This window comes from Oncorhynchus keta, unplaced genomic scaffold (assembly GCF_023373465.1).
Source record: "Oncorhynchus keta strain PuntledgeMale-10-30-2019 unplaced genomic scaffold, Oket_V2 Un_contig_3590_pilon_pilon, whole genome shotgun sequence".
NCBI lineage: Eukaryota > Metazoa > Chordata > Actinopteri > Salmoniformes > Salmonidae > Oncorhynchus > Oncorhynchus keta.
This window is the reverse complement of record NW_026287327.1, coordinates 10,001-27,500: the sequence shown is the minus strand read 5'-3', so window position 1 is coordinate 27,500 and position 17,500 is coordinate 10,001. Positions and strand designations below refer to the sequence as shown.

The following is a 17,500-nucleotide window of genomic DNA, read 5'->3' as shown; positions in this document are numbered from 1 at the left end:
TATGCATATTTGGGAAGGCCGCAATCTGGGCAGCGCGTGTGTCAATGGACCTAGCTGATTATTAAGTTGCCGCTGTCAGTGAAAAGCATTTTAAAATATTTGTGAAAATGATGTCTTGAGTATATTTTTCTAACGTCGAGACGAGAAGGTAAAGTCTCTTTCCAGAATGGCTCCGCTGCCTCCTGCCTAGTCTTGAGCATTCAGTGTAAAATAAAATAAAAATAGTGTAAATTTGTTGGCCCCTCGATTTAAAAAACAAATAAATAAAATCAGATCCCTATTACGTCACCAGTAGTAAATGTACCGTCAACCCCCGTCATTTGGTTAATGTATGTATTAATGAGTCATTCTCAGAGTTGAAACATGGAAGTTCACAACCTGCTACACTTGTGAGAAACAAGTTTGTTTTTTGTTTTTACTTCATAACCATCATTTATGAGATTGTACATTTATTTTATTTTATTGTCTTGTGTTTGGAATGATCCATGTGACCAATGAGCACGTGTGTGTTTTCTCTGTCCTGGTAATGTTGAGGGAGCATATAGAGGAACCGGGCCTCTGCTGCGCCGAAATGTGACCAATGAGCACGTGTGTGTTTTCTCTGTCCTGGTAATGTTGAGGGAGCATATAGAGGAACCTGCTGAGCCGAAATGTAGAAAAGTGTTGTTCTTTTAACATTACATTTACATTTAAGTCATTTAGCAGACGCTCTTATCCAGAGCGACTTACAAATTGGTGCATTCACCTTATGACATCCAGTGGAACAGTCACTTTACAATAGTGCATCTAAATCTTAAAAGGGGGGTGAGAAGGATTACTTGCGAATGATATATTAAAGTCCTCACAGTAAGCAACTAGAAACATCTTTCCAACAGTCTCCCCCCTCGATAATAATCACCAGTCCTCGGTGTGAAAGAGCGATGGGATGTTATGGGTCTACTGCTGCATTGGCCAATAGGCTGTGAGTTCCATGCGCTCCTTTCTTTAGCCACCAGTGGACCCACAGTGTATCAATGTGTCCATATGACAGAGAGGCTGGTTGGTCTCGCATTCATTTACTTATTTAAAAAAAAAACTTTTATATTTTTATCATTTTAATTCAGATTGTTATGATTAATCACGTGACAACAGTGATTTTAAGAAACAAACGTTATTTAAATTGTTTTTAACTGTTCCACAAATATGCGCATATGAAAATCATAACTGACATGCAGAATAGTGGGATAAATGATATGCTTCCCCAAACTTGAAACTCACGGTGCTGCCTATGAAGTCTTCAAACACTGAACAAAAATGTAAACGCATCAATGTCAACAATTTTACTGAGTTACAGTTCATATAAGGAAAACAGTACATTTGAAATACATTCATTAGGTCCTAATCTATGGGTTTCACATGACTAGGCAGGGGTGCAGCAATGGGTGGGCCTGGGATGGCATAGGCCCAGCCCCCGGGGAGCCAGGCCCAGCCAATCAGAATGAGTTTTTCCCCCCACAAAAGGGCGTTATTACAGACAGAAATACTGTCCAGGTGTCTGGTCTCAGATGGTCCCACAGGTGAAGAACCTGGATGTGGAGGTCCTGGGCTGGCATGGTTACACGCGGTCTGTAGTTCTGAGACCAGTTTGATGTACTGCCAAATTCTCTAAAACATAGTTGGAGGCGGCTTATGGTAGAGCAATGAACATTCAATTCTCTGGCAACAGCTCTGGTGGATATTCCTGCATTCAGCATACCAATTGCACGCTCCCTCAACTAGAGACATCTGTGGCATTGTGTGGTGAAACATTGCACATTTTAGTGGCCGTTTGTTGTCCCCAGCACAAGGTGCACCTGTGTAATGATCTTACTTTTTAATCAGCTTCTTGATATGACACACCTGTCAGGTGGCTTGTCTTGGCAAAGGAGAAATGCTCACTAACAGAGATGTAAACTATTTTGTTTACATTACAAAGCTTTTTTTTAAACTGAATTTATGGGATCTTTCATTTCAGCTCATGAAACATGGGACCAACACTTGTTACATGTTGAGTTTATATTTTTGTTCAGTGTAAAATAATTGCCTCCACCTTTCCATGGTTGGATTTAGCCTTTAGGTTACTCTAAAGAAAGCAAAAACATGTCTCATAATATGACATAAATTATTCTGGTTTCAAACCAAAAGTATGTTATTGAAATGCGTACGGCCTAAAGCTCCCATTGTAAAGTGGTGGGAGACGCGCTGACAGCTTTTATTCCTGCACCTGAATGGGAGACATTCTTCAAATACCAGTTGAGAAATAAAAATAGTAGCTCTTCTTAATCGAGCACCAAAACTGTTTTGAACACAAACGAATAGCATTTTCAAAATGAACGGGCTTATAGAAGCACATGTTTTACTCCGGCAGGAACACGCTGAGGAGCTGCAGGGGAAACGCCACTCTGTAGGTTGTGTTGGATACATAAGGTGACCAATCAAAATACACACAGGCCAATTTAATTCCACACAATTATGCAAATGAACCTATAGACCAATAAGCATGTCGGTCATTATTTTATTATTTAGCAATGGGATTGTTTTTTTCTCCTGGACACTTTGGCCGGCAACAGTTTTTTAGTTTTTTTTTGTAGCTTTTCATGTTTTTCTACAACGAAAACCCTGGTGTCTCTGATTTGAATTTAAAGCACCATTTATAGAGAGGTTCAAAACATGGCTGTCAAACACCGAGACTGAGAGAGGGGCTGAATCACCTGACTGACTGGATTGGGCCCTGTGGGAGACTGTCTAGTCCCAAACCATCTGTCTGCCACTGTCTCTCTGCCTCTCTCTGTCACTATGTCTGTCTCTCTGCCTCTCTCTGTCACTATGTCTGTCTCTCTGCCTCTCTCTGTCACTATGTCTGTCTCTCTGCCTCTCTCTGTCACTATGTCTGTCTCTCTGTCTCTCTGTCACTGTCTGTCTCTCTGTCTCTCTGTCACTATGTCTGTCTCTCTGTCACTCTGTCTCTCTGTCACTATGTCTGTCTCTCTGTCACTGTCACTATGTCTGTCTCTCTGTCACTATGTCTGTCTCTCTGCCTCTCTCTGTCACTATGTCTGTCTCTCTGCCTCTCTCTGTCACTATGTCTGTCTCTCTGCCTCTCTCTGTCACTATGTCTGTCTCTCTGCCTCTCTCTGTCACTATGTCTGTCTCTCTGCCTCTCTCTGTCACTATGTCTGTCTCTCTGCCTCTCTCTGTCACTATGTCTGTCTCTCTGCCTCTCTCTGTCACTATGTCTGTCTCTCTGCCTCTCTCTGTCACTGTCTGTCTCTCTGCCTCTGTCTCTCTCTATGTCTGTCTCTCTGCCTCTCTCTGTCACTACTGTCTGTCTCTCTGCCTCTCTCTGTCACTATGTCTGTCTCTCTGCCTCTGCCTCTGTCACTATCTTCTCTCTGTCTCTCTGCCTGTCTCTCTGTCACTATGTCTGTCTCTCTGCCTGTCTCTCTGTCACTATGTCTGTCTCTCTGCCTCTCTCTGTCACTATGTCTGTCTCTCTGCCTCTCTCTGTCACTATGTCTGTCTCTCTGCCTCTCTCTGTCACTGTCTGTCTCTCTGCCTCTCTCTGTCACTGTCTGTCTCTCTGCCTCTCTCTGTCACTGTCTGTCTCTCTGCCTCTCTCTGTCACTGTCTGTCTCTCTGCCTCTCTCTGTCACTGTCTGTCTCTCTGCCTCTCTCTGTCACTGTCTGTCTCTCTGCCTCTCTCTGTCACTGTCTGTCTCTCTGCCTCTCTCTGTCACTGTCTGTCTCTCTGCCTCTCTCTGTCACTGTCTGTCTCTCTGCCTCTCTCTGTCACTCTGTCTCTCTGCCTCTCTGTCTCTGTCTGTCTCTCTGTCTCTCTCTGCCTCTGTGTCTCTCTGCCTCTGTGTCACTCTGTCTGTCTCTCTGCCTCTGTGTCTCTCTGCCTCTGTCTCTCTGCCTCTGTGTCTCTCTGCCTCTGTGTCTTTCTGCCTCTGTGTCTTTCTGCCTCTGTGTCTTTCTGCCTCTGTGTCTTTCTGCCTCTGTGTCTTTCTGTGTCTGCCGCTGTGTCTTTCTGTCTCTGCCTCTTTCTCTCTGCCTCTGTCAGTCACTCTGCCTCTTTCTCTCTGCCTCTGTCAGTCACTCTGCCTCTTTCTCTCTGCCTCTGTCAGTCACTCTGCCTCTTTCTCTCTGCCTCTGTCAGTCACTCTGCCTCTTTCTCTCTGCCTCTGTCAGTCACTCTGCCTCTTTCTCTCTCTGCCTCTGTCAGTCACTCTGCCTCTTTCTCTCTGCCTCTGCCTCTGTCAGTCACTCTGCCTCTTTCTCTCTGCCTCTGCTTCTGTCAGTCACTCTGCCTCTTTCTCTCTGCCTCTGCTTCTGTCAGTCACTCTGCCTCTTTCTCTCTGCCTCTGTCAGTCACTCTGCCTCTTTCTCTCCTCCTCCGTTTCTCTCTCTCTCATTCATATCGTTTCACAACACTGAGTATTAGACAGTGTTATTGAATAACTCTGTGTTTGCTTGAGTTTGTCTTATTGCATATTTGACATTTTTGTCTGTGGATATTTCAGGTCAGAGCAGCATTGATTTTGATCTTCCTTGCCCCAGCTAGGGGAACACGTCTCGGTGCTTATGAGCCAACGCTCGGCTCTCACGCTCAACAAACCATTTAGAATTAGGCTTTTAAGGGATTATGTGATCAATGAGAAGATGAATTAAAATGAATCTCTCTCCTGGCTGTATTTCTCTCACATCTCCAGTGTTTAATATGGGCTACAGTCACACTGCAAGTTCGTATCGCTGCCGTTCTGAAGTAGTAATCTACTCTGTGTCGTGAACAGACTGTCAAAGGCTTTGTGTCTCTTTGTGGTCTGGCTGCACCACTATGTAAGAAAACAAAGGTATTATAATTTTAAGGCCTTTTTACATGTTTGTTGCTCTAGATTGCAGTAAATGGCACCTACAGGTGTTTAAAAAAACACCCCGCAAAGATCTGTCGTTACAGAGATGACGGATCAGGTGACTCTGACCTGGATGGCCAGAACAAGTAGGTTCAACTGATGTGCTGTTTTAATAAACAGGTCTCTTCCTCTCTCTGCTGCTGACGACAAGAGGCCCTAGAACTGTCTGGTTGAGCTGCTCTCGGCCTGACTGGTAACATGGTAGTGTGTTACTCAGTGTCTCTTCCTCTCTCTCTGCTGATGACAAGAGGCCCTAGAACTGTCTGGTTGAGCTGCTCTCGGCCTGACTGGTAACATGGTAGTGTGTTACTCAGTGTCTCTTCCTCTCTCTCTGCTGCTGATGACAAGAGGCCCTAGAACTGTCTGGTTGAGCTGCTCTCGGCCTGACTGGTAACATGGTAGTGTGTTACTCAGTGTCTCTTCCTCTCTCGGCCTGACTGATAACATGGTAGTGTGTTACTCAGTGTCTCTTCCTCTCTCTGCTGCTGATGACAAGAGGCCCTAGAACTGTCTGGTTGAGCTGCTCTCGGCCTGACTGGTAACATGGTAGTGTGTTACTCAGTGTCTCTTCCTCTCTCTGCTGCTGATGACAAGAGGCCCTAGAACTGTCTGGTTGAGCTGCTCTCGGCCTGACTGGTAACATGGTAGTGTGTTACTCAGTGTCTCTTCCTCTCTCTGCTGCTGATGACAAGAGGCCCTAGAACTGTCTGGTTGAGCTGCTCTCGGCCTGACTGGTAACATGGTAGTGTGTTACTCAGTGTCTCTTCCTCTCTCTGCTGCTGATGACAAGAGGCCCTAGAACTGTCTGGTTGAGCTGCTCTCGGCCTGACTGGTAACATGGTAGTGTGTTACTCAGTGTCTCTTCCTCTCTCTGCTGCTGATGACAAGAGGCCCTAGAACTGTCTGGTTGAGCTGCTCTCGGCCTGACTGGTAACATGGTAGTGTGTTACTCAGTGTCTCTTCCTCTCTCTGCTGCTGATGACAAGAGGCCCTAGAACTGTCTGGTTGAGCTGCTCTCGGCCTGACTGGTAACATGGTAGTGTGTTACTCAGTGTCTCTTTTCTCTTAAACAACAGCCCTTCTGACTGAGACCAGAACTGTCTGGTTGAGCTGCTCTCGGCCTGACTGGTAACATGGTAGTGTGTTACAGTGTGTCTCTTCCTCTCTCTGCTGCTGATGACAAGAGGCCCTAGAGCTTACTGTCTGGTCAGTAAGGTGAAGGACTGGTAACAGGTAGTTTATCATTGGCCTGACTGGTAACATGGTAGTGTGTTACTCAGTGTCTCTTCCTCCTCTCTTGCTGTCAAGAGGCCCTAGAACTGTCTGGTGAAGCTCTCGACTGGTAACATGGTAGTTGTTACTCAGTGTCTCTTCCTATCTCTCTGTGTTTAGAACCTGGGCCCGTTGGTCAGTAAGGTGAAGGAGTACCAGGTAGTTCTGGCCTTGATATGGTAACATGGTAGTGTGTTACTCAGTGTCTCTTCCTCTCTCTGCTGGAGGCCCTAGAACTGTCTGGTCAGTAAGGTGAAACATGGTAGTACTCAGGTCTCTTCCTCTCTCTGTTGAATAGAACTGTGATATATACTGGTAACATGGTAGTGTGTTACTCAGCTCTTCCTCCTCTGCTGCTGATCAGTAGAACTGTCTGGTGAAGCCTGACTGGTAACATGGTAGTTGTTATATTGATATTCCTCTATCTGTGTTGATGACAGCCCTAGAACTGTCTGGTTGGCTGCTCAGCCTGACTGGTGAAGGAGTACTCAGGTAGTTAATATTGATATATATATTGTGTTTCAGCCTGGGCCTCTCGTTGGTAACAGTAAGGTGAAGGAGTACCAGGTAGTTAATATTGATATATATATTGTGTTTCAGCCTGGGCCCTTGGTCAGTAAGGTGAAGGAGTACCAGGTAGTTTATATTGATATGGTATTGTGTTTCAGCCTGGGCCCGTTGGTCAGTAAGGTGAAGGAGTACCAGGTAGTTAATATTGATATATATATTATTGTGTTTCAGCCTGGGCCCGTTCGTGTTGAGCTGCTCTCAGCCTGACTGGTAACATGGTAGTGTGTTACTCAGTGTCTCTTCCTCTCTCTGCTGCTGAACAGTAAGGTGAAGGAGACTGGTACCAGGTAGTTTATATTGATATATTATTGTGTTTCAGCCTGGGCCCGTTGGTCAGTAAGGTGAAGGAGTACTAGGTGTTTATATTGATATGTTATAGTGTCTCTTCCTCAGCCTGGGCCCGTTGGTCAGTAGAGGCCCTGAACTGTACCAGGTAGTTTATATTGGTAACATATATTGTGTTACCAGCCTGGGCCCGTTGGTCAGTAAGGTGAAGGAGTACCAGGTAGTTTATATTGATATATATATTGTGTTTCAGCCTGGGCCCGTTGGTGACAGTAAGGTAGAAGGAGCTACCAGGTAGTTTATATTGATATATATTATTGTGTTCCAGCCTGGGCCTGTTGGTCAGTAAGGTGAAGGAGTACCAGGTAGTTTATATTGATATATATATATGTGTTTCAGCCTGGGCCCGTTGGTCAGTAAGGTGAAGGGTACCAGGTAGTTTTATATTGATATATATATTGTGTTTCAGCCTGGGCCCGTTGGTCAGTAAGGTGAAGGAGTACCAGGTAGTTTATATTGATATATATATTGTGTTTCAGCCTGGGCCCGTTGGTCAGTAGGTGAAGGAGTACCAGGTAGTTTATATTGATATATATATATGTGTTTCAGCCTGGGCCCGTTGGTCAGTACCAGGTGTTTAAGGAGTACCAGCCTAGTTGGTATATGAAGGAGTACCAGGTAGTTTATATATGATATATATTGTGTTCCAGCCTGGGCCCGTTGGTCAGTAAGGTGAAGGAGTACCAGGTAGTTTATATTGATATATTGTGTTTCATATATCATTAGTTTATATGTTTCAGCCTGGGCCCGTTGGTCAGTAAGGTGAAGGAGTACCAGGTAGTTTATATTGATATATATATTGTGTTTCAGCCTGGGCCCGTTGGTCAGTAAGGTGAAGGAGTACCAGGTAGTTTATATTGATATATATATATATTGTGTTTCAGCCTGGGCCCGTTGGTCAGTAAGGTGAAGGAGTACCAGGTAGTTTATATTGATATATATATTGTGTTTCAGCCTGGGCCCGTTGGTCAGTAAGGTGAAGGAGTACCAGGTAGTTTATATTGATATATATATTGTGTTTCAGCCTGGGCCCGTTGGTCAGTAAGGTGAAGGAGTACCAGGTAGTTTATATTGATATATATATATTGTGTTTCAGCCTGGGCCCGTTTCAGGTGAAGGAGTACCAGGTAGTTTATATTGATATATATATTGTGTTTCAGCCTGGGCCCGTTGGTCAGTAAGGTGAAGGAGTACCAGGTAGTTTATATTGATATATATATTGTGTTTCAGCCTGGGCCCGTTGGTCAGTAAGGTGAAGGAGTACCAGGTAGTTTATATTGATATATATATTGTGTTTCAGCCTGGGCCCGTTGGTCAGTAAGGTGAAGGAGTACCAGGTAGTTTATATTGATATATATATTGTGTTTCAGCCTGGGCCCGTTGGTCAGTAAGGTGAAGGAGTACCAGGTAGTTTATATTGATATATATATTGTGTTTCAGCCTGGGCCCGTTGGTCAGTAAGGTGAAGGAGTACCAGGTAGTTTATATTGATATATATATTGTGTTTCAGCCTGGGCCCGTTGGTCAGTAAGGTGAAGGAGTACCAGGTAGTTTATATTGATATATATATTGTGTTTCAGCCTGGGCCCGTTGGTCAGTAAGGTGAAGGAGTACCAGGTAGTTTATATTGATATATATATTGTGTTTCAGCCTGGGCCCGTTGGTCAGTAAGGTGAAGGAGTACCAGGTAGTTTATATTGATATATATATTGTGTTTCAGCCTGGGCCCGTTGGTCAGTAAGGTGAAGGAGTACCAGGTAGTTTATATTGATATATATATTGTGTTTCAGCCTGGGCCCGTTGGTCAGTAAGGTGAAGGAGTACCAGGTAGTTTATATTGATATATATATTGTGTTTCAGCCTGGGCCCGTTGGTCAGTAAGGTGAAGGAGTACCAGGTAGTTTATATTGATATATATATTGTGTTTCAGCCTGGGCCCGTTGGTCAGTAAGGTGAAGGAGTACCAGGTAGTTTATATTGATATATATATTGTGTTTCAGCCTGGGCCCGTTGGTCAGTAAGGTGAAGGAGTACCAGGTAGTTTATATTGATATATATATTGTGTTTCAGCCTGGGCCCGTTGGTCAGTAAGGTGAAGGAGTACCAGGTAGTTTATATTGATATATATATTGTGTTTCAGCCTGGGCCCGTTGGTCAGTAAGGTGAAGGAGTACCAGGTAGTTTATATTGATATATATATTGTGTTTCAGCCTGGGCCCGTTGGTCAGTAAGGTGAAGGAGTACCAGGTAGTTTATATATATATATATATATTGTGTTTCAGCCTGGGCCCGTTGGTCAGTAAGGTGAAGGAGTACCAGGTAGTTTATATTGATATATATATTGTGTTTCAGCCTGGGCCCGTTGGTCAGTAAGGTGAAGGAGTACCAGGTAGTTTATATTGATATATATATTGTGTTTCAGCCTGGGCCCGTTGGTCAGTAAGGTGAAGGAGTACCAGGTAGTTTATATTGATATATATATTGTGTTTCAGCCTGGGCCCGTTGGTCAGTAAGGTGAAGGAGTACCAGGTAGTTTATATTGATATATATATTGTGTTTCAGCCTGGGCCCGTTGGTCAGTAAGGTGAAGGAGTACCAGGTAGTTTATATTGATATATATATATTGTGTTTCAGCCTGGGCCCGTTGGTCAGTAAGGTGAAGGAGTACCAGGTAGTTTATATTGATATATATATTGTGTTTCAGCCTGGGCCCGTTGGTCAGTAAGGTGAAGGAGTACCAGGTAGTTTATATTGATATATATATTGTGTTTCAGCCTGGGCCCGTTGGTCAGTAAGGTGAAGGAGTACCAGGTAGTTTATATTGATATATATATTGTGTTTCAGCCTGGGCCCGTTGGTCAGTAAGGTGAAGGAGTACCAGGTAGTTTATATTGATATATATATTGTGTTTCAGCCTGGGCCCGTTGGTCAGTAAGGTGAAGGAGTACCAGGTAGTTTATATATATATATATATATTGTGTTTCAGCCTGGGCCCGTTGGTCAGTAAGGTGAAGGAGTACCAGGTAGTTTATATATATATATATGTATTGTGTTTCAGCCTGGGCCCGTTGGTCAGTAAGGTGAAGGAGTACCAGGTAGTTTATATATATATATATATATTGTGTTTCAGCCTGGGCCCGTTGGTCAGTAAGGTGAAGGAGTACCAGGTAGTTTATATTGATATATATATTGTGTTTCAGCCTGGGCCCGTTGGTCAGTAAGGTGAAGGAGTACCAGGTAGTTTATATTGGATATACTGTGTTGTGCTTTCAGCCAGCTCCGGACATCTCCAGCATTGGACTGAAGCGGTCATAGGTGAAGGAGTACCAGGTAGTTTATATTATATATGTACCACCCTGACCCCTGACCTCTAACCTGTACCCCGATCACTTTTCAGAGACAGCCTGGGCCCGTTGGTCAGTAAGGTGAAGGGTACCAGGTTTTATATTATATTTTGTGTTTCAGCCTGGGCCCGTTGGTCAGTAAGGTGATGGGTACCAGGTAGTTTATATTGATATATGGACTGATGGACTATCCCAGGTAGTTTAGTGATGGTGCCTGGGCCCGTTGGTCAGTAAGGTGAAGGAGTACCAGGTAGTTGGTATGATATATATATAGTGATGGTGTTATCAGCCTGGGCCCCCTTGGTCAGTAAGGTGAAGGACTACCAGGTAGTTTATATGGTGTTATATATATGATTGTGTTTCAGCCTGGGCCCGTTGGTCAGTAAGGAACTGATGGACTATCCCCCCGTCTAGGATAGTTTATAGGTAATGATATGATTGTGTTTCAGCCTGTGATGGTGTTGGTCAGTAAGGTGAAGGACTACCAGGTAGTTTATATTGATATATAATGATTGATGTTTCAGCCTGGGCCCGTTGGTCAGGTAAGGATCTGATGGAGTACCAGGTAGTTTATATTGTTATAGGTAATGATTGTGTTTCAGCCTGATGGCCCGTTATAGGTAATGATCTGATGGACTATCCCCTCTAGTGATGGTGTTGTAGGTATATATAAGATCTGATAGTATCCCTGGGCTCTAGTGATGGTGTTATAGGTAATGACTATCCTGGGCCCGTCTAGTGAAGGTACCAGGTAGTTTATGATGGTGTTATATAATGGACTGATGGACTATCCCCTCTAGTGATGGTGTTGTAGGTAATGATCTGATGGACTAGCCTGGGCCCGTCTAGTGAAGGAGTACCAGGTGTTATAGGTAATGGACTGATATTGACTTCCCCCTAGTGATGGTGTTATAGGTAATGTTTATATGATGGACTATCCCCTCTATTGTGATGGTGTTGGTCAGTAAGGTGAAGGACTATCCCCTCTAGTGATGGTGTTATAGGTAATGTGTTTCACCTGATGGACTATCCCCTCTAGTGATGGTGTTATAGGTAATGGACTGATTGATGGTGTTGTAGGTAATGACTATATATCTAGTGATGGTGTTTCAGCCTGGTAATGGACTGATGGACTATCCCCTCTAGTGATGGTGTTATAGGTAATGAACTGATGGACTATCCCCTCTAGTGATGGTGTTGGTAGGTAATGACTATCCCCTCTAGTGATGGTGTTTATATGTAATGAACTGATGGACTATCCCCCTGTGATGGTGTTGGTAGGTAATGGACTGAAGGACTATCCCCTCTAGTGATGGTGTTATATAATGATATCCCCTCTAGTGATGGTGTTGTAGGTAATGACTTCCCCTCTAGTGATGGTGTTGGTAGGTAATGATGATGGACTATCCCCTCTAGTGATGGTGTTATAGGTAATGGACTTCAGGACTATCCCCTCTAGTGATGGTGTTATAGGTAATGGACTGATGGACTATCCCCTCTAGTGATGGTGTTATAGGTAATGATTGATGGACTATCCCCTCTAGTGATGGTGTTATAGGTAATGGACTGATGGACTATCCAGGTAGTTTATAGGTAATGATCTGATGGACTATCCCCTCTAGTGATGGTGTTATAGGTAATGGAGTACTGATGGACTATCCCCTCTAGTGATGGTGTTAACATATTGTGTTTCAGCTAATGGACTGACGGACTATCCCCTCTAGTGATGGTGTTATAGGTAATGGACTGATGGACTATCCCCTCTAGTGATGGTGTTATAGGTAATGATGATGGACTATCCCCTCTAGTGATGGTGTTATAGGTAATGACTATCCCCTCTAGTGATGGTGTTGTAGGTAATGAACTGAAGGACTATCCCCTCTAGTGATGGTGTTATAGGTAATGACTATCCCCTCTAGTGATGGTGTTGTAGGTAATGATGATGGACTATCCCCTCTAGTGATGGTGTTATAGGTAATGACTATCCCCTCTAGTGATGGTGTTATAGGTAATGGACTGATGATGGTGTTATAGGTAATGAACTGACGGACTATCCCCTCTAGTGATGGTGTTATAGGTAATGATCTGATGGACTATCCCCTCTAGTGATGGTGTTATAGGTAATGATCTGATGGACTATCCCCTCTAGTGATGGTGTTGTAGGTAATGATCTGATGGACTATCCCCTCTAGTGATGGTGTTATAGGTAATGATCTGATGGACTATCCCCTCTAGTGATGGTGTTATAGGTAATGATCTGATGGACTATCCCCTCTAGTGATGGTGTTGTAGGTAATGATCTGATGGACTATCCCCTCTAGTGATGGTGTTATAGGTAATGACTATCCCCTCTAGTGATGGTGTTATAGGTAATGAACTGATGGACTATCCCCTCTAGTGATGGTGTTATAGGTAATGGACTGACGGACTATCCCCTCTAGTGATGGTGTTATAGGTAATGAACTGACGGACTATCCCCTCTAGTGATGGTGTTATAGGTAATGGACTGACGGACTATCCCCTCTAGTGATGGTGTTATAGGTAATGAACTGACGGACTATCCCCTCTAGTGATGGTGTTATAGGTAATGACTATCCCCTCTAGTGATGGTGTTATAGGTAATGATCTGATGGACTATCCCCTCTAGTGATGGTGTTATAGGTAATGACTATCCCCTCTAGTGATGGTGTTATAGGTAATGATCTGATGGACTATCCCCTCTAGTGATGGTGTTATAGGTAATGACTATCCCCTCTAGTGATGGTGTTATAGGTAATGATCTGATGGACTATCCCCTCTAGTGATGGTGTTATAGGTAATGACTATCCCCTCTAGTGATGGTGTTATAGGTAATGACTGATGGACTATCCCCTCTAGTGATGGTGTTATAGGTAATGAACTGACGGACTATCCCCTCTAGTGATGGTGTTATAGGTAATGGACTGATGGACTATCCCCTCTAGTGATGGTGTTATAGGTAATGAACTGATGGACTATCCCCTCTAGTGATGGTGTTATAGGTAATGGACTGATGGACTATCCCCTCTAGTGATGGTGTTATAGGTAATGAACTGATGGACTATCCCCTCTAGTGATGGTGTTATAGGTAATGATCTGATGGACTATCCCCTCTAGTGATGGTGTTATAGGTAATGAACTGATGGACTATCCCCTCTAGTGATGGTGTTATAGGTAATGAACTGATGGACTATCCCCTCTAGTGATGGTGTTATAGGTAATGAACTGATGGACTATCCCCTCTAGTGATGGTGTTATAGGTAATGACTATCCCCTCTAGTGATGGTGTTATAGGTAATGATCTGATGGACTATCCCCTCTAGTGATGGTGTTATAGGTAATGACTATCCCCTCTAGTGATGGTGTTATAGGTAATGAACTGACGGACTATCCCCTCTAGTGATGGTGTTATAGGTAATGACTATCCCCTCTAGTGATGGTGTTATAGGTAATGATCTGATGGACTATCCCCTCTAGTGATGGTGTTATAGGTAATGACTATCCCCTCTAGTGATGGTGTTATAGGTAATGATGATGGACTATCCCCTCTAGTGATGGTCTGATGGACTATCCCCTCTAGTGATGGTGTTATAGGTAATGATCTGATGGACTATCCCCTCTAGTGATGGTGTTATAGGTAATGACTATCCCCTCTAGTGATGGTGTTATAGGTAATGATCTGATGGACTATCCCCTCTAGTGATGGTGTTATAGGTAATGATCTGATGGACTATCCCCTCTAGTGATGGTGTTATAGGTAATGACTATCCCCTCTAGTGATGGTGTTATAGGTAATGACTATCCCCTCTAGTGATGGTGTTATAGGTAATGACTATCCCCTCTAGTGATGGTGTTGTAGGTAATGATCTGATGGACTATCCCCTCTAGTGATGGTGTTATAGGTAATGACTATCCCCTCTAGTGATGGTGTTGTAGGTAATGATCTGATGGACTATCCCCTCTAGTGATGGTGTTATAGGTAATGACTATCCCCTCTAGTGATGGTGTTATAGGTAATGGACTGATGGACTATCCCCTCTAGTGATGGTGTTATAGGTAATGAACTGATGGACTATCCCCTCTAGTGATGGTGTTATAGGTAATGAACTGATGGACTATCCCCTCTAGTGATGGTGTTATAGGTAATGACTATCCCCTCTAGTGATGGTGTTATAGGTAATGATCTGATGGACTATCCCCTCTAGTGATGGTGTTATAGGTAATGACTATCCCCTCTAGTGATGGTGTTATAGGTAATGATCTGATGGACTATCCCCTCTAGTGATGGTGTTATAGGTAATGACTATCCCCTCTAGTGATGGTGTTATAGGTAATGACTGATGGACTATCCCCTCTAGTGATGGTGTTATAGGTAATGAACTGATGGACTATCCCCTCTAGTGATGGTGTTATAGGTAATGACTGACGGACTATCCCCTCTAGTGATGGTGTTATAGGTAATGGACTGACGGACTATCCCCTCTAGTGATGGTGTTATAGGTAATGGACTGACGGACTATCCCCTCTAGTGATGGTGTTATAGGTAATGAACTGATGGACTATCCCCTCTAGTGATGGTGTTATAGGTAATGGACTGATGGACTATCCCCTCTAGTGATGGTGTTATAGGTAATGGACTGACGGACTATCCCCTCTAGTGATGGTGTTATAGGTAATGACTATCCCCTCTAGTGATGGTGTTATAGGTAATGGACTGATGGACTATCCCCTCTAGTGATGGTGTTGTAGGTAATGATCTGATGGACTATCCCCTCTAGTGATGGTGTTATAGGTAATGGACTGATAGACTATCCCCTCTAGTGATGGTGTTATAGGTAATGGACTGATGGACTATCCCCTCTAGTGATGGTGTTATAGGTAATGACTATCCCCTCTAGTGATGGTGTTATAGGTAATGGACTGATGGACTATCCCCTCTAGTGATGGTGTTATAGGTAATGGACTGATGGACTATCCCCTCTAGTGATGGTGTTGTAGGTAATGACTATCCCCTCTAGTGATGGTGTTGTAGGTAATGGACTGATGGACTATCCCCTCTAGTGATGGTGTTATAGGTAATGAACTGATGGACTATCCCCTCTAGTGATGGTGTTGTAGGTAATGACTATCCCCTCTAGTGATGGTGTTTTATGTAATGAACTGATGGACTATCCCCTCTAGTGATGGTGTTGTAGGTAATGGACTGACGGACTATCCCCTCTAGTGATGGTGTTATAGGTAATGACTATCCCCTCTAGTGATGGTGTTGTAGGTAATGACTATCCCCTCTAGTGATGGTGTTGTAGGTAATGATCTGATGGACTATCCCCTCTAGTGATGGTGTTATAGGTAATGAACTGATGGACTATCCCCTCTAGTGATGGTGTTATAGGTAATGATCTGATGGACTATCCCCTCTAGTGATGGTGTTATAGGTAATGAACTGATGGACTATCCCCTCTAGTGATGGTGTTGTAGGTAATGACTATCCCCTCTAGTGATGGTGTTATAGGTAATGACTATCCCCTCTAGTGATGGTGTTATAGGTAATGACTATCCCCTCTAGTGATGGTGTTGTAGGTAATGACTATCCCCTCTAGTGATGGTGTTGTAGGTAATGACTATCCCCTCTAGTGATGGTGTTATAGGTAATGACTATCCCCTCTAGTGATGGTGTTATAGGTAATGACTATCCCCTCTAGTGATGGTGTTATAGGTAATGACTATCCCCTCTAGTGATGGTGTTATAGGTAATGACTATCCCCTCTAGTGATGGTGTTATAGGTAATGACTATCCCCTCTAGTGATGGTGTTGTAGGTAATGACTATCCCCTCTAGTGATGGTGTTGTAGGTAATGACTATCCCCTCTAGTGATGGTGTTGTAGGCAATGACTATCCCCTCTAGTGATGGTGTTGTAGGTAATGACTATCCCCTCTAGTGATGGTGTTATAGGTAATGACTATCCCCTCTAGTGATGGTGTTGTAGGTAATGACTATCCCCTCTAGTGATGGTGTTATAGGTAATGACTATCCCCTCTAGTGATGGTGTTATAGGTAATGACTATCCCCTCTAGTGATGGTGTTATAGGTAATGACTATCCCCTCTAGTGATGGTGTTGTAGGTAATGGACTGACGGACTATCCCCTCTAGTGATGGTCTGATGGACTATCCCCTCTAGTGATGGTGTTATAGGTAATGATCTGATGGACTATCCCCTCTAGTGATGGTGTTGTAGGTAATGGACTGACGGACTATCCCCTCTAGTGATGGTGTTATAGGTAATGATCTGATGGACTATCCCCTCTAGTGATGGTGTTGTAGGTAATGGACTGACGGACTATCCCCTCTAGTGATGGTCTGATGGACTATCCCCTCTAGTGATGGTGTTATAGGTAATGGACTGACGGACTATCCCCTCTTGCTAGATGTCCTCCTTACATCCTGGTTCATCTCCAGCTGTGTTAAGGCCTTTCCCAGTCATGTGAAGGGAGACATGGAGAAGAGAGCATCTGTTAACAGCCCTGCTTCCCCATCACCTTCGGGCATCAGCCATCTTGGCTGACAGCAGTATGACTCATTTAGCTCACCCAGCCTCTTTCTGTCTTTCTCCTCTCCTCTCCAACCCCCTCCCCCTGTTTCTCTCCCTCTCTCTCCTCTCCGCTCCCTCTCTCCCTCTCCCCCCCCTCTCTCTCCCTCTCTCCTCCTCCATCTCTCCTCCACCCCTCCATCTCTCCTCCACCCCTCCATCTCTCCTCCACCCCTCCATCTCTCCTCCACCCCTCCATCTCTCCTCCTCCACCTCTCCATCTCTCCTCCACCCCTCCATCTCTCCTCCACCCCTCCCATCTCTCCTCCACCCCTCCATCTCTCCTCCACCCCTCCATCTCTCCTCCACCCCTCCATCTCTCCTCCACCCCTCCATCTCTCCTCCCCACCTCTCCATCTCTCCTCCTCCACCCCTCCATCTCTCCTCCTCCACCCCTCCATCTCTCCTCCACCTCCTCCATCTCTCCTCCA

General features: G+C 44.3%; 1 protein-coding gene and 1 long non-coding RNA gene across 3 annotated transcripts in view; both read left to right on the top strand.

Moving 5' to 3' along the window:
- LOC127924046 (cullin-associated NEDD8-dissociated protein 1-like) overlaps positions 1–7,129 on the top strand; it is a 14,331-nt gene extending 7,202 nt beyond the window's left edge. The window contains exon 3 of the mRNA XM_052508384.1: positions 7,093–7,129. Within this exon, the coding sequence (XP_052364344.1) occupies positions 7,093–7,129 (37 nt within the window). The remainder of the gene's footprint in view (positions 1–7,092) is intronic.
- Positions 7,130–11,077: 3,948 nt separating this feature from the next.
- LOC127924047 (uncharacterized) lies at positions 11,078–13,011 on the top strand. 2 transcript variants are annotated; one of them, XR_008116614.1, is made up of 3 exons: positions 11,078–11,125; positions 12,712–12,754; positions 12,918–13,011. It is a non-coding gene; the product is annotated as an uncharacterized LOC127924047 (long non-coding RNA). The 2 variants fall into 2 exon arrangements; XR_008116615.1 differs by lacking the exon at positions 12,712–12,754 and adding an exon at positions 12,583–12,625.
- Positions 13,012–17,500: the final 4,489 nt, after the last annotated feature.